This window comes from Sinohyriopsis cumingii, chromosome 6, assembly GCF_028554795.1.
Source record: "Sinohyriopsis cumingii isolate HCF-2022 chromosome 6, ASM2855479v2, whole genome shotgun sequence".
NCBI lineage: Eukaryota > Metazoa > Mollusca > Bivalvia > Unionida > Unionidae > Sinohyriopsis > Sinohyriopsis cumingii.
The window spans coordinates 67235386-67260490 of record NC_142966.1 but is presented as its reverse complement, the minus strand read 5'-3'; the positions used below and the strand labels follow the sequence as shown (position 1 = coordinate 67260490).

General features: G+C 35.3%; 1 protein-coding gene across 1 annotated transcript in view; it reads left to right on the top strand.

Moving 5' to 3' along the window:
• LOC149797120 (hemicentin-2-like) overlaps window positions 1-25105 on the top strand; it is a 287779-nt gene that overhangs the window by 91758 nt on the left and 170916 nt on the right. The window contains exons 9-13 of the mRNA XM_089961792.1: window positions 848-1004; window positions 6709-6914; window positions 18494-18599; window positions 22577-22741; window positions 23751-23906. Of these exons, the coding sequence (XP_089817918.1) occupies window positions 848-1004; window positions 6709-6914; window positions 18494-18599; window positions 22577-22741; window positions 23751-23906 (790 nt within the window). The remainder of the gene's footprint in view (window positions 1-847; window positions 1005-6708; window positions 6915-18493; window positions 18600-22576; window positions 22742-23750; window positions 23907-25105) is intronic.

The following is a 25105-nucleotide window of genomic DNA, read 5'->3' as shown; positions in this document are numbered from 1 at the left end:
AAGGATTATATATATATATAAGGGTAGTTTTCAAGACTGTTAGACTATGGGATGATTAGACTGGAGAGGAGGTTTCAAGACTGTTAGACTATTAGATGATTAGACTGGAGGGGAGGTCTCAAGACTTAGAATATGGTATGATTCTGAAGAGGAGTTTTCAAGACTGTTATATTATGGGATTATTAGACTGGAAGGGAGGTTTCAAGACTGTTAGATTATGGTATGATTAGGCTTGAGATGTTTCAAGATAAGCACTGGTTTTATATTAGGATTCCCAAACTATATGCATCACATCTTGTTAATGAAAATGCAGCACCTAAATCTAAATTTTGCACATTGTTTCCATTAAAAGAAATGTTAAAAGGTCAAGAAGGCCCTGTCATACTAAGTTTTTCGTCATCAGGCTCTGTACATATCTCTTGAGTTTCTTTTTTTAATTTTAGATGCATTGATGAGTAGAAGTTGCTTGTTCCATGCACTGATTGGATTCACCGTCAGAACATGTTTCTCTCACTCATCTTGATGAAACATTTAGTTTTTGATAGACTGATTTATTTTTCAGTTCTAAACTCCAAACCCATCATTGGAGGAAATTAGTTTCTCCTAAAGAAGGTGTTGAAATAAAAACGTTTATGTTTCAATTATTTATTGCCTGAAAGTAACAGCAACATTATTAGTCACTAGTATTTATATGTAGATCGTCTGTTACTATTAAGCTACAGGCAGCTGAATTTGCCTCTCTATACAAGAATACAGAAACATATTCTAGAATCTTCATTTTTCAGCTTAAACTGGTATTAGGTAAGACCCATTCATTGAAATGCTTTTTGTTTTTCTGCATTTTAAGGATATTACGGTAACCCTTACCAAGGATCAAGTCAACCATGAGTCCACTGTGCAGCTGAAGTTTGAGAACTTGAAGCCTTCTCACATGGGTGATTACATGTGCCAAGCCCATAATAATGATGGGGATGATACTGGCTATGGTCATCTAAGTGTCCGTTGTAAGTTAGATTTCCTTTCAGTACTTTTCTGTTTAGGACTTAAAGAGCCGTCACTCCACTTAAGTCCAATAATGAAAATGATCTTTTACATTTGATTGGTTTTATCAGTATTTTTACAAGATTTGTGTGTTACCAGGAATGGGAAGGTGGGGGGATAAAAATCAGGATTGATGCTGACCATGAAAAGCCTTTTCATTTTTGCAAATATTAATCCATTGTTTTGGGAAAAATTGGGACTTTTAAGCTGCCACATGATCACAGAGTATACATATTTTAGCCATAAATAATTTAAGTGGTCTCGAGTTAAATTGATCAAGTTCCTAATGAAAGTTCAGAGGTTGTGCTTTAGTCATTTGAGGTATAGTTGTTGTATGAATCATTTGGGTACTCTTCCTAAAAGTATTGTTATAGTTAATCCAAGCATTCATCCAGTTGGTTTGGTTAAGTAGGCTGGTTACTTCATAGTCAGCTCCATATTGGTATCATTTCTTGTGCAAAAGGGATGAAGATCAGTCTAGTGCCACACTGTGCTAACATGTTTTCTTCTTTGGGTGAACCACTGGAGATTTGTGTCCAAACACTAAGAAGATGTTCTTAGATCTTCTCAGATATTCCTGAGCTTGCTTGCCCCAACAACTCTGAACAAAAGAAATGGTGGATCAACATTCAACATGTCCTGCCATCTTTATTTGTGAAGAAGGCTCCTAATGGATCTCAAATAAAATTCTTGACATTGGAGCAAGGAGAGCCACAAGAATATTGTAATTGGGTCAAGAACCTTGTGGTATTTTTAAGAAAAAATAATATGCTTATATTCCCCAGTTCCCCTTCTCTGTAAGCATATTAGCACAAATCTATCATGATCAATCTCTGCTTATTCTTGGGTAGTTCACAATGAGAACATAGTGTTAAGCATGATATTCAGTAGTAACCTTTGCCACCACTTCTACACTCATCTCATCTTTACAGTGAATTGTACAATATCAGTAGTAACCTTTGCCACCACTTCTACACTCATCTCATCTTTACAGTGAATTGTACAATCAGACCTTGCTAAATTTGTAGAAATCTACTGAGTGCAGAATTCCACACACTGGCATTCTTGAAGAGGAATGGGTTTGTGTGTGTGTGATTTGGATTTTTGACGTAGTTTTAAAAAATTTTCAGTCATATCGCTACGGTGTCTGCAGTGTGACAGTTTTATAGTGATGTCCAGCACTGGGGCATCATGCCACAGACATGTAGCATGATCTCCCACCCAGTCACATTATCCTGACACCAGGCTGACCATTCCAAACACTAACCTCTTAATACTGAGCACCAAGCAAGGCAGCATTTAGTTACATTTTTTGCAAGTCTTTGGTATGACTCGGCCAGGGATCAAACCCACAACCTTCTGCATCCGAGGCGGACGCTCTAACCACTAGGCCACCAGAGTGGTTAAACATACAGTCGATAGTTTGATTCCACTGAAAGAAGATGTTTAGGTACCAACCAGAAACAAATCTATCTTTTTAAAAGAAACAATGAAAAAAAAATAGTGTTTCATTTTGTACAATGGTATATTATTAACTACTGCAGATTCCTAAATGAAAATGAAATAAGCATGATTTGTCTAGAATATGCCTTTTGCAAGCTTGTGGAAAACGTGTAATTTATATAAAATACAGTTCCTGGTATATCATCCATAACCTCGACAAGTCTCCAAGGGGGATAATTGCAGATGCTTGGACAGTCAAATTAAAGGCAGTGTTTATCAGGACTTCAGCAGAAAAAGTGCCATTGAAAGATCAAGTTTTCCTTTTGAATATGCTTCCTGATCACATTAATGTTTAGGCACAAAAGCCCCACTGTATCCCAAATCCAGCCCTCCCAAATAACCAGGATTTGTCTTTTTCTGTCCATATTATATAGACAAAGAGGAAAACATCTTGCCCATTACCTCCTTTTTCCACTGGCATATGGTGCTAGTTGTGAACTGACAATACATTGTTCACATTGCCTCCTGGAATCTGTTATAAATTTGTGCTTAATTTCATCATGTCCATTGAGGATTTTGTTATTTTTAGATATATTAAGTGTTATTTGACAAATGGTATACATTATTTCATTTTAATTTTGACCATAATTGTTTGCATTTTTGAACCTCTGCAGGCATAGTTTCTACATTCTTGGACTGCATGGTTCTACATTGGAACATTGCAATAGAACGTGGTATGGTTTGTGTTTGCATGCACTATCTATTTATCTACCCTGTTATTGTGGGTTTATTGTCATTGTTAATGCAGTTGAACTATTAATTTCTTGTTTCTTTTTTTCTTTGTCATTTAACATTGATGACAAAGTGTGTTAAATTCATGAAATTAAAAACCAATAAGGATTCTCATGGCTTGTCTCGCCTGTACAAAGGTACTTGCAGCATGTGTAGTTGGACAGAGAATACATGGTGGATAGTGATAAGGAAAACTGCAAAAATTGGAGAGATATGGAAAATCAAACACATGCAAGAGTACTGATGCTTTGGTCAGCCTAGTAGGGGATGCCATTGGGTCCCCTACCCCATCAAAGATATGATGTGCCTAACCTACTGATACTGTTACACCTAGGAAAATGGAGGAAATGCAACTACTCCACCATCTGCACCATCTTTTAATCCTTTACCTCATAGAGTGTATGTTTTTTTAAGCAGTCTATATAATGTATTAAAGTTAGTCATAGTGCAGTGCGCTATAAATAGAACATATGTTACCTAGTTGACTCCATACACATAGGCCTGCCTGTTGACTGTTATAGCAGTGTATGTTACATTCAGTATCAATTTTAAACACATTACATTTTTTTAACACTTTTATTATATAAATTTTGCTGGTATAAGACCAATTCCGACACTCTTCAGATCTCCTGGCATTAGACAAGATCTATGCTGCAGACAATCAGACACCAGCATACTATAAGATGGATGAATTCATTCTGCATACCACTTCAAGGCATGTTCGCAACATCGTTGCCACATCTTTGTTGATAGACTTTGTGTCTCAGGCAATTTTCAAGCTTGCAGTAAAGGTCAGCTATGAACACACCTGGGAGTCAGTGGCTATAATATCAAAGGTAATTAACCGGGTGAACGTTTTGGTGGCTTCCACTAATCTTGATCTTGCGTGATGGGATGCATGTTTATGCTTAACTACACTTGATCCACATCAAGCGCTGAACCTGTGCACCACCACCTTCAGATCACCTCTGCTGTTCAGTGCCAAGATAGGGGATGTGCAGAGGCATGCAGTCCAAGAACTGTCCCTTCATCTCTTTGCACAGCCACCATCACCTTTTAAATGTTTACCATACATTTCACCCACAAAGACATGATGAAAGGAGATGAAGTGATGCCTGATCATTTGCTGCTCATTGAAAATCCAGCCATCATCACAATCCTATACATGAAGACAACATGTTAATCAGTCTCATAGGCAGTCATATTGAGGGGGTAGAAAACAAAGTTTATTTACTCTAAATCCTCTGATTTTCACTGTTGACTTGTGTCCTTGAGCTCCTGAAGACATCAATTCTTTAGCCACAAGAATTGTGCTTTTCACACATCATTGGATTCATCTCTTTCCACCAGGCTAGTGGGCAATCCAAATTGTCTGCGAGGGGCTTCAGATCTTGTTTTGCCATCCCTCTCCCCATTTGTCCTCTAAATTCCTGACGGAATTATTGTCTGACTCAGTAAAATTACACACTTTTACAGCAAGCTATCAGGTACTCATTGAGAAGTGAGCAGTGAAGGTTGTTTATAATCCCCAATCTCTGGGGTTTCGTTTAAAGTTTTTTTTGGTCATGAAGGCCATTGACAAATTCAGATCCCTCCTCCACCTCAGTCATTTAAATCAGTTCATACTTCCACCAAAATTCGAGATGGGAGACAGCAAGATCAGCTTGCCTCTCCAACCATCCAAATGAATTTGCCATCAGTCTCAATCTGACAAGCATATTTTTATATTTTGCACTCTACCTTTCTGCTTGAACACGAGTGAGGCCTTGGGACTTCATGAAACTACTCACTGGTGTTGTGTCCCTGTTCCATTTAACTTCATTTTATTTCTGCAGTGGTATATTTTGATGTGATCCAGCAGAAACATTGGTAAATTCAAATCTAGTCCATGGAAAGAATGATCACCTATCTCTTTGAAATCATCAAGGTTTTTTAATTAATTGAGTGAAGTCTGATCTGTCCATCTCAACAGTTTGTCCATCTGGGTATGGCATTTCTCACCCATCTCAACTTGTTACGCCTTCCCCACCTTCATTTGGTTCATACCATTGAACTCTTAGTCCATTTCCAACAAAAAATGGACAATAGCCAGGGAGTTTATGCAAGTCTTTGGATTTTTTATTGCAGCAGCATGGATTTTCTATGTAGTAGCGATAGTCGTAGGTTGCTACAGTGTATAATTAAGAATCGAAACAAAATGTTCTGAAAATCAGTACTCAAAGTAGTTTTGTGTATATATCAATTGGGGAAAGCTACCGATTCCATTAAGTTATTCCTTATATTTATGGATGATCACAACAATTTTTAGGTTATTTTATGAGTGTGCACAAATTTGTTGCAATGCGCATGACACTGTGACAGGGAAACATTTCTTCAAAGTCAGTAAATAAATGAATATGTCATGAAAATTATGATTTCAGAGAATTGAAACTTACAAGCTATTATTATCTTTTTCCTAAAATGGTGAATGACATTTTTTGGCCGGCAGATATTGGCAAGGAATGTTTTCTGTACATACTCCATATGATGTTTACTAAAAGTGTGTAGTTTAAAGCTCTCTAAATAGACAATACTAATAATTTTGGTCAAATAAAATTTTCTTCAATAAGCACATGCAACCTGCATTTTACCTTCAATTTTTGCCATTTTGTGGGTGCCAATTTGGTGTCACAATTAATAAATTATGGTAAATTATTAATTACTGACAAAATCTTGAATGATATCCAAGCTCTAATTGCTGCTTTAATAGATTCTTGCCATGCATCTGCAACATTTGCCAAAAAAATATTGCAAATCTCTCTTTTAAAAATACATTTCACAACCACCACTAATTGTGACAGCACTGTAGAAGAGCTCATCAGCAAGGAGAGAAAGAAATGGAAGAGCACAAAGTATTTAAGTAGTAATATTGTTGATAATTAAATGATAATTTAATGATCTAGAAAAAATAGATATTATGTTTATTTATATAGATCTTTAATGGAGATGAAACTGCTGTTAAAAACATGGAAAGTTGCACTTTATTCTCTGCACTTCTAAGAGATTTCAGTTTTAACCCTAGTTTTATGTAATCCAACTGAATGGATAATTTACATAAAGCATAGTTAATGAAAGCATTTATTCTTCTAATTATGTGTTGGAAAAATTTGTGTTAAAATTGAAATCCACCTGATAGCATTTGAGCTTGTACTGGTTTCTATATTTTAACCATTCAAGCAACCATTGTTGGTATTTTTTCTTCTTCTGTATTTAGGTACTTATAGAGGCTAAACTTCCAAATAAAATTCCTGCAATTATACAAACCTTCACAGAGGCAGCTCCGTGAATGGAAGTACCCACATTAAATGTTTTGCTTTACAAAAGCTCCCATCTCCCTCATTGATTCTCACGATGATAGTTGAAACCATCAGACAATTTATTTCTGTATTACAGATGCTGCTAAATTCAATAACCAGCCTCAGGGTCCATTTTACAACTGGTATGGAAATGACAAGGGGAATGTCACCTGTGTTGTGAATGGGAATCCTCTGCCTGTGGTGCAGTGGTTCAAGGGAGGTAATCAAATTGCAGGACAGGCTTCATACACAATAAAAACCATTGAAGAGAACGACAAGTTCCAGGTCACCAGCATCTTACTTGTAAGTACCTTTGCTCCTGATCTGACTCTGAGTATGGGTGCCTGCAATTTGAGGAAGAAATCCATGCACAATATTTTGTTTATTTGCTTTTTTCAAAAATGTTGGAAGAAATAGTATCAACATTGTAATTTATATGAAAGTCACACTTTCATTTTAACTTAATGACAATGAAATAATTTTGGGATTAAAGGATCAAAACAAAATGGTATTCTTGTACAACATCATCAGAAGGTGTTTCACTTATAAAATAGGGCCAGTATCCTTGAGGTCAGGGTCATATTTATTTAGTATAGGTTTTCCATTACACTTAATGTTCAGTTCCTTTTGAGATTAAGGAATGAAACTTGGTATACTATTACATCATTATTAGAAGATGTGTCATGTATCAGATTGGGGTTCTTTCATTTAGGTGAATGACAACTGACTTTTAAATATATTCTTGCTTTTCTTCTGCTCAATAACTTTCAGACCATTTGAAATTATGAGATGAAAGTCTGTATATTTGTGTGTTATCATTAGACAGTGTATTATGAACCACATTGGGGTGCATTCTTTTCAAGTCAAGGTCATAGGTCAGTATTTAAGAATAGCAATGAAACTTGGTATCATAATGTACATACATCATTCTTGGCAGGTGTGTTGCATAGACCATTGAGGGTAAAATATTTCATCATACTTTCCTTGATGCTTTTTAGAATTGTTTTAGATTAATGGAAGAAACCTTGTATACTCTTACATCATTATTAGAAGCTGTGTTGCTTGCCACATTTGGTACCTTCAAGGCCAAGGTCATACCTCAGTAGAAGTAGTTGAGAACTGTATCACATTAACTAGTGACTGGTCAAATGGATGTATAAATGGTGAGCAGAAAAACATGTAAACAGTTTTGATTATAAAGGTAATTATTGTGATTTGATGACACAAATGAATAGATGTCGTGCCGTAACCATTTGTAATATCAATTTAAGCTTTCAGCACAAATATTCAACAATTCACATCTCGAAAGTTTCAATTAATTGCCACCAAATTTAATTAATGATTGTTTTTAAAACATCATACCTTTCTGCCCACCATAGCAATGGCACAGTGAGGATACACTGAAATTTTTTGTTTGCAACAGAAATTTACTCCTTTATTAGATCATTTGTCTGAAGTAGGGGAGAGCTATTGTACTACTCTTAGAACTAGTACAGCATCAATGCATCTAAGTAATTCTTGTCCTAGCACTTACCCCCAGGATCAGTACAGCCTCAATGCATCTCAGTCATTCTTGTGTCCTAGCTCTTACCACCAGGATTAGTACAGTCTCAATGCATCTCAGTCATTCTTGTGTCCTAGCTCTTACCCCCAGAATCAGTACAGCCTCAATGCATCTCGGTCATTCGTGTCCTAGCTCTTACACCCAGGATCAGTACAGCCTCAATGCATCTCGGTCATTCGTGTCCTAGCTCTTACACACAGGATTAATACAGCTTCAATGCAGCTCATTCATTCTTGTCCTAGCTCTTACCCCCAGGATCAGCACAGCCTCACTGCATCTCAGTCATTCTTGTGTCCTAGCTCTTACCCCCTAGAACCAGTACAGCCTCAGTGCATCTCAGTCATTTTTGTGTTCTAGCTCTTACCTCCAGAAATCATTACTGCATCATTGCATCTCAGTCATTTTTGTGTCATAACTCTTAGCCCCAGAAATCAGTACTGCCTCAATGCATCTCAATCATTCTTGTGTCCTAGCTCTTACCCTCAGAAATCAGTACTGCCACAATGCATCTCAATATTCTTGTGTCCTTAGCTCTTACCACCAGAAATCAGTACTGCCGCAATGCATCTCAGTCATTCTTGTGTCCTAAGTCTTAAGCAAGATTGGAGTGGGTTTAATAAGACCTACCACCTGTGGGGCTAAGTGTTGTTTGTGTACATTCTGGGTAAAAAATTTGTACTTCTTTCAGGTTTCTTGCACACTGTATACTTACTGTTATACCTGAAATCATGAGAGTTGGTGATGGGATGTATCCAGACAGACTCTACTCCCTCATGACAAAAGGAGGTCAATGTGACCCACTTATCATAGTTCACAGTCTTTGGTTCAGCTTTGTTATGTTTAATTCTCAAGTTCTGTTGCAGGAATCAGAACACTTTTAGTACCAAACCCACACAATAAAAAGTCACTGTGACCTACAGCTCACACTTTACTGGCTTATGTTAAGATTGTACATTTAGCTCAATGCTACATTATAAGTTATGTATGATATGTAAATAATATTCAATCTAGAATCATCAAACTATATTAGGGGATACATCTTTATGATCACTGCTCTCCAATTTTGATTATAGGTAATTATGGCTCATATTTTAGGTTTTACTGACTTGACATAAATTTTGTTCAGGTGTTCATTCCTTAGTCCCCTTTTGTGATAGAATTGTACAATTGATGATTATATGCATCTCTATTTGTACCTATTTCTTACAACAAAGAAGCCACTGTGACCCATATTTCATCTTATCTGGCTTTAGTTAACCATGCTAGGTTTTAGCATGCAACAGTATAGACATCAGGTTTTATGGATTGCCCAATTATAATCCAGCTTGAATGTGGACAGCGGGGCAGGGGATTAAGTGGAATAGTGGAAGTCCACTCAGTCTGGCATAGTTTCCATCCATTCTAGTGGAAATCAACTCAGACTAGTGGAAGTTGGTCTCGGATATTATTGCAGCTGTAGTGGGTTTTGTGGCACCCCTCAATGATTCTCTTGTATTCTCTCAGTGAGTTGACACACTAGACAGATAGGAGAAGCCCTGACCGCATAAACCCGACCATGGCAGATGTCAATTTCATACCTTTACCTGTACAAATTCTACAGTGTTAACCTTTCTTGGTTTATTTATTTATATTAGTGGCCTAGCTTGGGTTACATGAAGACAAACATGCATAACATAGAAAAATGATGTTTTAAATTTCATCATTATTTTCCCATCCTGCCCATAATGTAGCATACATCACAAGAAATTGCTTAGCTGCAGTTTGCAATTACAAACTGTTTTCCATCAAGCGGCAACATCAATGTTTTTTTTTCTCAATAATTGATATTTCATAAAAGTGTTTTGTGTGCTGGTTAATAATTTGTAATAGTTTTCCTTTTATTGCAATACTATTTCCAAAACCCACTTTGAAGAAATTAATGAAAGCAGTAATACGTATAAAACCCAAGAAGAGATTACAAACGAATGCTGTACTATTTATATAGAACATGTAAGATCAAGAATAATGGAACATTATGACATGCATGTCATATTTCTTTCCCAAGTTTATTCTGCAAGAATAACATGGCATCATATATTAAAATAAAAGATACACGAGCTATACTATGATAAAAGTATCCTTCACTTTTCCCATCAACTTTGAAAATAAAATTGTTTATGAGAGAGTACATAATTTTTTTAAAGGCACAGAACTGTGTACACTGTATTGGCTGTTTAACTCTATCAGTGGCCATTCATGTTGTCAACAAAGTAATTTCAATGAAGAAAACCAAGTTATTTTTGTCCTCACCTGTTTTGCATGAAATGTGCATGGATCACGAAGCATTGGCTTAAGGAGTGTCTTATTTTAAAGTCAGTTGCTGCAGTTGTTACAGTAGCTTCCTGCATCCAGTCAACATCAGTCCTTCAGGATAGTTTGCACATGTACAACTTGTAGTATTTTCAATGTCGCACTTCGACGTTTGAAGATACACGTTAACTTTTGAAAGACATTTACCAAACACACACCTTAAAACTAAAAATATTTTTGCAAAGAAAAAAATATTGGACTGACAAATGTATTTGATGTTAAGGTCTCAAAGACCTACTGAAATATCCATTTAAAGCCATGAAAATTAAGAAGCCACATAATAATACCAATTGGCGCAATCGGAGATAGATTTTATAGCCTTGGCAATCACATGGCTTTGCCATTTTGAGCGATCTACAGGGCATTATTGGTAGATATGTGTTTAATTTATGCCCGACACCATACAAGTTAAACAACAGGACAGAGGGATGGGGGTGGCAAAAAGTATGAATAAGAAGAAAATCCAGTTATATAAAACTCAAACAAAACCGATGTACAAAACTGGAGGTTATGTTTAATTGTACATCAAATAAAATCATATCTACCACAGACACAAACATCTCTGGTGGCCTAGTGGTTAGAGCGTCTGACTCAATTGCAGGAGGTCATGGGTTTGATCCCTGGCCAAGTAATACCAAAGACTTATAAAAATCATACTAACGTCTGCCTTGTTGATAGAAAGATATTGATTGTACAGAGAATACAATCATATCTACTGCAGATCCATATTTCACAATAAAGTTTGCATAGTAGGCATTTCATTGCAAGAGGTGATAGGATATACGTGTATTTACTGGAGAAGCTGTTAATGCAGTAACTTTCATGTACATTGAAAGAATGTCTCTTTGACCTGTATTTTATGCTTCTGTGACTTTGTAGAGTTATGTTTTAGTACATTTATTGGATGCTGTTTATGTTTGAATCGTGAAACTTGAATATTGATTGCATTGCAATTAGTACTACCAGAATGGCAGGTCATTATGAGTTACATTTAAAACTTTATTAACATCAAGTATTTATATTTAGTTCATATTCACATGTTCACCCCTTCTGCACCGGGAAAGTGGCCTTGAAAGATGGGTGGACTTCCAGAGTGGGACTAAATTTTTTGTGAGAAGTATATGTAATGTACGTGGTATGAAAGCTACTTACTTCAAAGTATTTAATATCTTCATTCAATGTCTTTGTTTAAAAGTAACATTAATTATTAAAAGTCTTCTTGTTATAATAATAGACTTATTTCAACTGAATATACATTAATAGTTCTTATTCTTGGCGTAAGCATGATATCCGAGCGGGTATTGTTGTCATGCACATTGCAAAACCATTCAGAAACGTCACTTAAATCTTGGTACATACATAATTCTCTTTCCTTTTTCCCACTGCTGATGAATATCCTCCTAATCGGTTGCAATGTTGTTTATTTGAGTCTTTTCAACATAAAATTGTTTTTTTCAGTTCTTTTCTACATAAAATTGTTCAGCAAGTCTACCCTCTCCACCTCACCCGATGTTGTCGAGTAGAATAACCAACTTTCTTCTAAACTAATACATCTCTGTTTACGTGATGACATGTTAATGTTTGGAAATGATTTATTCGGATCTTGCTAACTGTATGCGATTTAATTATGCAGACAAAACTTTTGTCGAGTGGACAAAATGCCTTCTTCGTAAAGGAAGCATTACATGTGCTGTCACATGATTTTTCAGTTGTTGTCTGGTGCCCTGTTTTGTTCAAGGTTAAGTTCTGTGTGTGTGTTAATGCAAAATAATCTATTTTTAGTCTATGCTGACCCTGTTATTATCTGTTATGATTCACAATTATGTCCGATTATAATCATCAAAAATAAGAACTCGACAGATGTATGAAGCCCAAAACTCTACCATAACATTGTCATGCCCATTTCCTGTTAATGTCGGCTTTTTATAGACAATGATGTAATATTAATCTTACTGTTACATGTACTTTAGTCAACACTTCTTTCAGTAACTGAAACTTGACATTGGGGGACATGCATCAATGATAGAGATAATCTGATTACTTACCTTACTTCAGGACATGAATTATTAGTTCTGGATACATTTGAAGAAAAAAACGTGGCCGCTTGTGAGGGGAACATTTGACATTTTATGTACTAATATGCTGGCCGCTGGTCACGTTAGAGGGGTGGCCATTCTTGAGGGGTACTTTTGAATACAAACTCGTCAGTGCCAAGGGATTCTGGCTGTAAGAAGCAGGTGGCTGCTGGTCAGGGTGGCTGCTCAAGAGGGGGACTACTATATATATATGTGTGTGTGTGTGTGTGTGTGTGTGTCACTGTATCCTGGCATGTACAGGTTACACTTTATAACCAATTTCAAGTAGGAATAAATGTTTATTTAGTAGTAAACTTCTGATATTAATGATGGTAGTTAGCATGCTGTGCTAGTGACCAAAAGGGTGGAAGTTCGAATCCACCCATCATATCAACTCAGAACTGCTATTTTGGTATATCCTTGGGCACACAATACTGGCTAGTGCCAAAGAAATGGTTAATTGTAAGGATTAAAAATTGCCTTCCAAATTGTGAACATTTTGTTGTCAAAAACACTTGGTCTGAATTTATGTTCTGTATGATAGTACAAGCTTCATAGAGATTAGTGCTGAAATTGTTGATTACACTCTGGTTGAATTTATCTGTTGCACTTTATATTCTGATTGATAAGATTTAATCCACTGGAGAGCAAAGGATGAAACTTGGTGTACTGGTATTTATATATCATTGTCAGAAGGAATGTTAAATATCTTGAAGGTTACAGGTTATTTTAAGTTTTGACATAACTCCTTGCGTTCAGCTCCATTACTTCAGAGCTCTTTTAGCTTTAGGATTAAAACTTGTTATTAATTATAAAATTATTCAGAGCTTCATGTGCCACTTGGGGGTGGTTATGATCAAGTTGAAGGTCATAGGTCACTATTTTAAGTTTTCCATTACACTTTTCTTTCCTCTGTGTAACTTAAGAGATGAAATATAGTATAAATCATCATTAGAATGTATATTTGGTCATATTTTGTAGGTCAAGGTCATGGGTCAGTGAAATTATCCTTCACACATTCCATTCTATAATATTAGAACTACTTAAAGGAGACCAGAAACCAATGGAAATATTGGATAATAATAAAGGTACTATAGCAGTAAACCTTATTCTGAAGTATCATCTGCGACCGAAATGCCAATATTAAAATATTGGCCTATCTTCTAGGAGCTGAATTTCCGTGACCTCGTATGCAAAATTTCCGCGCCTATTCGGTTACTTTCGGGATGTGACGTCATAGTAGCGACTCCAGCAGCCCAAGTGGGAGTTGCCAGAGTAAAAGACAATACCGTTTTGCGTTGCTTACGGGTGTAATAAAACATTAAGAAAAGCCAGTGGACAACACTTTTTTTTTCTTTTCCGAAAGATAAAGGCATAGTGAAAGAATGGATACATTATTACAGACGAGTCGATTTCAAAGCAACACCATACAGCCCTATGTGCTCGTTACATTTCTCAAAGAACTGTTACGACAGGGATTCTGAAAAAATGGCAGCTCAAGGATACGCAAATGCTAGGCTTAGACAAAAAGTTGACTCTGTTCCAGACATAACGTTGAATATTTTAAAACCTGGGAAAAGTGTTGAACGTGCGAGTTACGAAAATAGGCAGAAGGCCGAGTAAGTGACCACAAAATGCAACAATCAATTCACAGATCTTTTATCTACACCAGCAGTGCTAAAAATAAATCGGATAGCCCGACACCCTGGGTCCCTCTGGTTTTAGTTCCGGCCCATCCTGTATTCAAAATGAGGTGCCCGTCAGGCTTGTCGAAACAAAAATTGTTTGCCTGAGGAAACTTTGATCGCGCTGGTGAAATTAGTAAATGTATTTTCAAGATGTTGACATGCATGCACAATCTAAATCAAATCAATACTGTCGAAGGTGAAATTTAGATTTGATTTTAATCAAATGGAGGCTTTGCCAAAAATAATATTCTAAACCTGTCGTGTTTCGAGAAAACACAATTTTCAGTAATCTTATAAAAATTACAAATTTAAAAAAAAAATCATTGTATACATGTAGTATGTATAAACGGTAATCTGTAATGATTGGAACTGATATAAAATTATTCCTTGGGCAGTTTAAATAACAGCGATTAAAAGAAAAGAGGTCAAAGTTTCACATTAAATGGCTGACAATAGAAACTGGGGGGGGGGGACTATTGACCCAACCCCTTGCCCCAATGTGCGAGCGCCCATGGGACGTACCTTTTCTCCATGTGATACGCCTTATTATTCCCCCAGGACAAGCCCATTTTGCATATTCTGGTCAGCTCTGGCTAAATTGCAAAATAGCTAAAGTTTTGATTTAAGTACGCAAACAATAAAGCCGATGTGACCGTTCCGGTGGCCTAGTGGTTAGAGCGTCCACCTCGGATGCGGGAGGTCGTGGGTTCGATCCCCGGCCGAGTCATACGAAAGACTTTTAAAATGGTACTAACAGCTGCCTCGCTTGGCGTTCAGCATTAAGAGGTTAGTGTTAGGACTGGTCGGCCTGGTGTCAGGATAATGTGACTGGGTGGGACATCATGCTACATGTCTGCGGCATGATGCCCCAGTGCTAGACATCACTATAAACTGCCACATTGCAGACATCGTAGCGATATGACTGAAAAATTGTTAAAGCTACGTTAAAAATCAAAATCACATCACATCACAATAAAGCCGATGTGACTGATGAACATATTCCATCCTTGCATTGATCTTGTGAAAAGGACTGCCCTTCGGACATACTTCAAAGAAACCCTGTTCGACAGTGTGTGTGTGTGTGTGTGTAAACACCAGCAATTGATTGCCAAAATAAACGATGCCTATTTTGTTGTTACTTACGATGCCATGGACTTCAGGTTTAAGTCTTAATGCATGTAACACTGTTTGCTGAACAAAATATTTATTCAGAATTAGTTCTTTAGGGCCACATATACTGCATGGTATATTTTGTTTTATTCCTTTTAATTTAATTATGGTAATTAAACTTTACATATACGGTCGAGGAATGTCAGGTGTTAACAGGCCGAGTTTCTTTGGCGGAAATGGAGATGCGATTTTTGTTTGCAGAGAAAATTTCACAGTGATCATTCATTTAAGCTAATTGGTGACAATTGTATTCTTTTAATTTTGTTATACTATAGTACTGTTGTAGTTGTTTAAAAACATCTGAAATTTACTTGAATAATGTTTAATTTTCACGTCCTATTTACTGAAGAAGAAAAAAAAAAGAAAAAAGAATGTTGTGTGATATTAATTATTTCGTCCAGTGCCGGATTTAGACGTGTGTGCGTGTGATTTGAATTTTTAACGTAGCTTTAACAATTTTTCAGTCATATCACTACGATGTCTGCAGTGTGGCAGCTTAGACTGTGGATTGCATACGTTATATCTATTTATAAACGGTTTGGGGTTGGTTTTTTCTTCTTCTGACAAATGAAAATTGACAGACATAATGTAATTATCGGGACTTCGCTGCGAAAAATTTAGAGATATTACGAGATCGAGATGTAGATGAGGAAATACCCCCAAAATCAGGAGGTTTTTCTCCCGGCTTGAGAGTTGACAGGTATGAACTGTCCGTGCTTGTGGAATTTCAGTCAGGGCTTGAGTTTATTTAAGTCACCGGCCCGGGGCCTGTGCCTAAAAAAATTATTTTAACACTGACCAGTACAGTACATAAACTATTATATCAGACTGCAGATTCAAGTTTTGAATGTGCAACCCAAATGTGGTCTCCTTCCGTCTGCCTCGCTCGCCAATGTTTATGTTTGTATTCGAGGACTGGCTAGTATTGCGTCACGGTACCACGTGATCTGTCGTCTTATTAAAACTCGGAAAAACTCGGCAATTTACGGAATCGTGGTATCTTCCACGCAATAAAATCACTACCCGCTTACGATATTTAATTTATAAACATGTCAGTCGAATTACAATCTGTAGAGAATTACATACGTAGAAGGAAAATTTTGATTTCTAGTCTCCTTTAAGGTTAAAAGATAATATTCTGTATATTTTGTTGTAATTGCCAAACTGTGATGAGTCTTCATGTTCAAGATTACAGGCAGCAAATATTTTAGGTTTCAATAACATGTTCCCGTTGCTCTGAAACTTCCAAACTATTTGCTTGATGAAAGAAATTTATCATACATGTATTATGTTACAAGATGTCTTCCATTTCACATTTGACTTCCTATCATCAAGGTCAAGGTTACATATATATATATATATATATATATATATATATATATATATATATATATATATATATATATATATATTTCATGGTTGCTTTACCTCCGTTTTACATCTTAATGCTGTTTTGAGGTTCAGAGATTGACCAATGTATGCTTCGGTTTGCTCTGTTTGATGGTATCTCATGTATCAGTCATTGTTTGATCTATAAGGTCATTGACAATGATCAATTTCATCCTTTTTGCACATTGGTGAAGACATGAAACTTAATTGCCATGTCAAAAAGAGTTGGAGCCACAGTTGGGGTCAAAATCACACAAAATGAGTGTGGTTCTTTCTGTTATATTTGCCTATACTGCCATTTTGTCATCTCCTCCTGCACCACTCATTCCTTATCTGACTTCACATGTGAGATGCTGCAGTTTTTGTGATGGTTGTACATGTTTTTATTTTCCTCATTTAGCAAAATCAGGACTTCCCCATCAATCAAGAATATTAAAAGCCTTAATGTTGCCATGATATGCAAAAAGTCATATCTGCCAAATCGTCTGAATAATATGAATCTTGAAAGGTACTAAACATCATTAGGTGCCATTAAAAAAACTAGATAGTATGAACATTTCATCACATTGAGCCACATAATTTCTCCCTTGAACTGAGAAGCCCCATTCATTTTTCACATGCATACAAATTAATGTTGATTGGCAGCATCCATCCATGGATTAACTGATTTCAGTCGAAAGCTGGAACACAACATTTGATGATATTACCATTGTAAACATGAGAAGCAAATACCACTCAGTGTTGGATATGGTAGGTGATCCTTATATGACACATTTTTTTCAATTTTGATTTGATACTCTGCCTAGCATTTATGAGTATTCATTTCTTTAAAGGCATAACTGAGGTGCATTATTTTTAACAAGTCTCTGTTATATGCTTACCAATTAATATGGATATCTGTAATAGCTTTGTTGTCTTCAGCTCAAGTTCGCCATTTCGAGTATTCCAACATTCCAGCTGATCAGCAGTATTCACATGAGTCTCATTTTTATCAAATTAATGCTCTTCTCTGGTCTGCTAAAAAATGCAGTCCTGTCTCTCCTCATTCCCTCTTGAATCGAACTGTCTGCCATCTGCAAAAATTATTGTTATTAGTCGTTGTTGGAATTTGTTGATTGTACCACATCACTACATTTGGAGCACTCCCAAAAGAGAATGGAATTATGAGTTACTTTAGTGACTGAAATGATAGATGGCACCTCTTAATTGTAAAAGGAATATTTTAACATTTAAACCATTCATCTTGATTATTTCATAAATGGTTCATGTGAGATAGCTTTTTTTTAATAAAACAAATCATTTTCTTCTTTCCAGACAAACTAGTTTGGAAGAATGATGAAATTTATTAAAGAAATGTCAATATTGGGGCTTTAAAGTCTTTGATTTTGCTTTTATAGATTATATATCATTGCTATTATAGTAAGTTTGTGTAATTTGAGGTACAAAAAGAGCTTCAGTTTTCAAAATGGTATGGTACAATCATGTCCTGCCATATTTATTCTTTAATAAAATCTCAACTTTCTCCATTTTTCCACAGGTATAATAGAAAGTAATGCATGCATGATGTCCTTACCTGTAATTGTTGCTCATGATGTTATCATAAATCTTTAATCCTATTCAGTGTTTTCAATGTATTTTATCATATAGGCCAAACTTGACCTTTCAAGTGAGCAGCAAATTTTGGGAGATTATATTTGCAAGGGACTCAATGCTGCTGGAACAAACAATATCACTATTCAAATGGTTCAAGCAGGTATGCAACATTGTGGTTTAATTTTGATCTGGTATCATGACTTTGGTTTTTATGCCAACACTTAATTAGCAGTAGGTTGTATATTATTTTGTTTTCCTTCAGTCCATTCATGTAGAGGGAACTCAGGAAGCCATGTTGGTTGAGTGGGGGATTCTTAATCCAATTGTTGAGCATTCAGTAAACATCCAGGTCAGTCTGGGTCAATTGCCTCGGTGTGGCCTTGGCAAAGGCACTTTGCTTCAACTTGCTCAATATGATATGGCAATTAATTTGTTAAAAGTGCTATTAAAGCCAACCAGCAACCAAGCTAACATTTCCCATTATATATATGATATGGCTGAGCACCATACCTGTCAAGTTCTCAAAAGCCATGTAGGGAGATTCAATAAAAACTAGAAGACTATTACATAAACTCAGGAGGCTATTTTACAGAATTTTTTAAGTGTCATTTTCACTAAACATTGCACATTTTGACAAAATGTGACAAAACACATCTAACTTCAAATAGTTTTTTAACTAGTAAAGTTATAATTATGATACAAAAACAGTTTAGATAGACATTCAATATTAATAATCAAAAATGCGATTTCAGAGTCCCTAAACATTGTTTTGATAAATTTGGTAAGATGATCTGCCACCCGAAATGGGATATTGTGTTGCATTATGAAGTTGGTAAATTTCACCCTTACTTCAAGGGCTAGTTTTTTGGAGTGAGTTGCGGGTCCCACGATATGAAGTCAATAATACTTGAACTGCACTGAACTGATGCCACATGGTGTTGACCCTGCTAAGACTTGTGAATCCAACTGATACTACCAAACCATTCTGATTTTAGTTTACATAGCTATTTCATCTCTATTGATTGCTTTGGTTATTCTTATCCTGTGTCTAAGCTTTCATCTAGTTTGCATTTGGCATTTTGAAAATATTTAACATGTTGATCAGTGCCATAAATATACTTTGCCATATGCTAATTGTAACTCTTTCTTATTAACACACACTTCATAATACCCATGCCCACTAATGATTATTTCACATGTAACCCTAATTAACTCTTTACCACTTATTGGTGTAGCACCTCTACACCATAATGTTGAGTTTTTATGCCATTATGTAATATTGCATACTATTTGCCATAGTCACTGTTTCTTCTCTGTTTACAGAGTCTATATATCATATGTATTATAAATCAAAACAATTGGCAGGAAATTATTATTCAACTTGAAACAAAGTTTTCCAGAAAATGAACAATCACAACATCAGTAAACAAGTGAAAAATATGTTAAAAGAGACCTGCTGAACTTAATTATTTTGCTTTAGATACAAACATAAAATTAAATTTTATAGCCCATTTCAAACACAACTGGTTCATTTCTTACGATGTACTGCAAGGAAGCTCACATGACATGTATTGATATTGCACACACAGCAACCATAGTGTTTCATGATGAACTTTTTTCAGAAAACAGGGTTTACACCTCTTCTTTACTCTAATTAAGCATGTATATGTATGCTGTTTTGCTGATTAGACAGTGCAAGAATCTCCCTGGAACCACCATTTTCCCTCACAGTAAACTGTTTCCTTCCGCAAAGGTTGCCAGTCAGATCTCTTCCAATTTTCAGGATAAAGTTAGCATGTGTGTATCGGGTACTGCTTACCTGCTGGTATTATGACTCCAGGGTCTTAAAATATGTAACAAAAAAGAGCGAGAAGCAACTAGCTTTGTAAAATTCAACAGATAATTTATTTCCCAAGAATACAAAGTGAACAATGTAAAAGAACTTATGGTATTGCAAAATAAATTCCAAATAATCTAAAAATTTCTAACACAGGTACCAATGATTTAAAGTTCTGAATAATTTTTGTGGTATTCCAAAATAAATCCAACCATGGAAGTGTTGATGTGCCTGTTGTGGCCTGCTTTGTGGTGATGTACCCAGTCTTTTGTTGAATCAAAAATCTAAGTCTCTATTTCCAAGAATGATTTTTTTGTGCACTTAATATTTCAAGAGAAGAATAACTTGAATTAGATAATTTGAATACCATGTACAGACATTATAAATGATAGATTCTTCAATAAATTCAATTATTTTGCTGGTGTTTTGTCAGTTTTATTTTACTGGAAGATAAAAGAAAAGCAGCTTTTTGAAATATTTTGTTTTACTTACAATATACTTGAATGAAAATTTAACAGGCTTATATGCATGAAATACCTGAAAGAAAGACTTGTGTTTTTTGGGAACATTCCAAGTTTTCTCAGAGATGAATAGATTATTACATGTACTTTACTTTATATGTTACATGTTTGTACAAGTTTTTTAACAGTTGTAATAGGCATGCAATATTTAGTGAATTTGTTATAGCATATGTTTTTTTAACCTTTTGAATTTGTCATAGCATATGTTTTTTTTAACCTTTTGACACCTGATCAAGCCAGATATCTTTAACATTGTCAGAGTTAAGTTATTTCAGAACCCACAAGCCATTATGCTTTAAAACTTCAAAGTTACTTACCTGCAGAGTTACTTAGTGATGAAAGGGTTACATATATTGTACTTACCCGTTTGATGTAACATTTTTGTCATGCGAAAAGTGTTCTGTGCATGTATGCCACAACAGTATGCACAGGTGATCAAATAGATCATGGCTTCTGTGAACTTCATACAATATAGCTAGTGTATAATTTTTACTGGAAAAATCAAAATCAAAAGGCATAATGTAATAATCAGGAGCTTTCTGCAAAATATTGGGACATACTGTGAGATTGGGAGGTAGGCATGGAACAACCCCAGCAATTTGGAGTTTTTTTCTTCTCCTGGTGTGATAATTGACAAGTATGCTGAACATGTATCCTAAATCAGTCTTAGCGTAATAGTGCAAATATTATTAAAAATTATTGGCTATACCATGCCGTGGAAATTGGAGCAAAGTGCCTTTCCCAAGGACACCATGGGAACAGATATTGTTTTTGAAGTTTAGCTTTTATCTTTTTTAGATCTACTGGTTATAGAATTGGTTATGGGAACAAACTTCTTAGCTCAAAAAAAATTGTAATTTGGCTTATTTGTTCTTATATGCCATCATCTAAATAGATTTTCAGGCCAACACAGCTCCATCAGCCATCAACATACACTACTTTCAGCCTCAGAAAGCCCAGAATTTTAAAAAATGGAAGAACAAAAACTTTGAAACAACAGCTTCTCATTAGTGTGATAAAGTTAGATGGTATCCTGGCATAATGGCCTTTAAGTATGGGTTAAGTGTAAAATATGAAATACGGATGACAATACCATAGTATACAAAAATTATGAAATAGTCATTTTCATAAAATATTCAGTGTACATCATTTCAAGAAAACATAGAGAGCATTGTACTGTCCAAATGGCTATTAGGTGAATGTCTGTCAGAGGAGCAATCTCTGACACACTTGGACCTCTTACTTACACATTTTTAAAATACTTTATTTTTAATGACACAGGATTTGCTAGCACATTTAAGCAATAAACCACTTGAGATAGTCAAATGAATTTTGGTGGGAAACTTTTTTTTACGTTTATATAGATGATCTGAGCAGCTTTAAAGTTTTTTTCAGCAATTTTTAAAATGTTTTTTCTTAAATATTTTAATCTTTTAGGCTTTGTTAGAAGGACCATGCAAATGCCACATCAGGTAGATGAATGAAATCTGGTATAGTTATTTGTATGCTGATATAGATACACTGATTGAATTTTCATTTCAAATTGTATTAGAGTGTGATTGTTGACTAGTTTATGTATGTATGCAGATACAAATCTAATTTATCTTTTTTTGTGCCTAGAGACTTTTATTTTCATTATGTTCCTTTTTGTCAGATAAAGCCTTAATGACCATGGGATTAAGGTCATGGTCAGAATCATTACATGTCAGCCAAACTCAAATTTCTCATTTCCGTGTCCCAAAAGTTTCATTGTTTACTAATGCCTCCCTTTATTTATAGAGAAACCTCCTTCACCTGGTGTGTCAGTTGATTCCTATACTGCTGGTACCATTCAGCTTGCTATCAATGTTCCAAGTGTTCATGGTCCTCCTGTCACTAAATTTAACATCAGATACAAGGTCCATAGCTCAAATGAAAATCCAATGACTGCTGAGGCTCCAGTTGGTAAGTTTGTCACAGACAAAGTCACGATCACCATGCAGTCATAACTGTTGATAACTAACACTTAAGTGATGGTAAAAGAGGATCCTTCAGTGTAGGTAAATCACTGGTGTTTCATGTGGACTGTTAACTCAATTTGCATTTGTGCATTGATCTATAGCCACTGTTTCTACTTCCAAAAACTTGAATGTAAAACTTAAAAAATTTGTATGCCTAGTAGTATTATTGTACAAGTAATTTTTTTCTGCAACTAATTTGAGGAAAATAAGATTCCAATTTAAATTTGCATCACTGTAAAACTAAATAAAGAATTCTGTATTGTTAAAACTATGGCAAGAAGAACAAGTAAAGTTATATGCAGACATTTAATATGACTGAATTTGTAATGCATAAATTTTATATGATTGTCTTCAGTAGGCAGACTTTAATTTAACAATCAGTGAAATGGCTTAGCAACTGTCAAAAGGTACATGTTTCATAATAGGTACTGGACGGTTTGAAGATGAGGTATATTCTATGATACACTATTGCATGAGCCAGTCTAATTTCTCAAGAATTATCAGCAAAAACTATGTATGTGTAGTACTAGCAAGTTTACCTTTGCTTGCTACATTGTCTCTAATTTAGAAATTATTTCAGTTTATTTAATCATCAACTTCTATATATTCAGGTCTAGAAAATATTTTGCACAGCAAAAGAATATATTTTTACAGCTTTCAGTGGCAGTTTGTGTCCTATGACTTTTTAACATAGCTCATGTACTTTCTTGTATCATGATTTTATACCGTCTTGAGTGAAATAGTTATTTTCAGGTGAAAGGAGTATCCAAATGGTTGGGTTTTTATTTGTTTTCATTTGGCTTTAATTACTTTCTTTTGAGTGAAATTTATCTTGAACTGCCTCATATAGTTCAACCCTTGGTTGACTCAGATTCTTTATACTGTATTCATGATTTGCACTGCTTTCCTTGACTTTAAGTGACATTTTTTAAATGATCAATTTTTATCTACAGGGTGGAGAAACGATGTAGATGACCAGCCTATGCCCAGGATATACATCACATTGGATAACCTAGCTGTAAAGACCCTGTATATTATCACTGTCACAGCTGTAAATGATGTTGGTGAAAGTGCTCCATCGGAGTTCACCCAAGCAACTGGGCCTTATAGTTAGTAAAAACAAACTTTCCTTAAAAATCACATTTATTGAACAGCTAACCTGTCTTGAATATACTTATATCCATGCAACTGAATTTTTATAGGAATTAGCCTGAATTAAGTTTCCACTAATCTTAAAATACCATATGTAGCTGTAGTTTTAAAAATAAACATCCTATGAAAATTTACATGATGAACATGGACGATACATTTTCTTTAGGTTGCTACTAGGTTTTGGTTTGATGCTTTATGGCATATCAACACAAGTTTGATATCTCATGCTGAAGCAGTTGGGGTCAAGTGCATTGTCAATGGATGCAACATGGTAGCTGTCTGAGGCTGGTCCAGCAGTAGCCTTCGAATCCACACCATTTGTTCTGGCATACTAACCACTGAACCACCTTGGCTTCTGTAATTACTAGGGCTAGGTATGAGCAGCTCCCTTTGAATATGATACATACCATGATAGCAACTCGTGCATTTAATTATGCATTTAATTCTATGCAGGTAAGCTTACCCGTAAATTATTATTTTTGACTAACCTAAACCATATTGTACTGAATTGAAGGTAATGTCATGAAAGGGCAGATTTCAGTGACTTGCTTTCTTAATTGTGTGTATATGTTTTCTGCTGAATGTATCTATTTCATTTCTATACAATTTGCACTTGATCACCTTCCTACCAATCTGTATGAAGTGTAACAAAACATGTTAATAATTTTTTGTAAGACATTTTGAAGACTTAATTGGCAATATTAGAAATTGAGACAGCTTGTTCTTTACCACAAATATTTTGTATCAGATAGGATTCTAAACTAATAGGGAAAATGTTCAACCATTTTCATCGAAACAGCAAAAAATTCTAACCGTACTTAATGTTAAAGAAAGAATGGACAAGAATGTGCTTATTTTCATGGCTGCAACATTAGTAGTATAGACAGATATGATGGACCAAATTTTAGGTCACCTGGTCATAAGGCCATATGTGAGCCTTGTGTGGTCTTTCATCGTTATTGCATCATGTGTCATCAGCCTTTTGTTCAGTTACTGTTTACACCTTCTCAAAAATTTAAAAATAAAATTAGAAGTTTTTGAAAAGTTGCAGAAGTTCTTTTAAATTGTTCAGGTAATGACAATCCACAATCAGATATGTCCAACAGTACTAAAAATAGACAAACCTTTAAATGATGTCTTCTTGAAAACTGCTCAA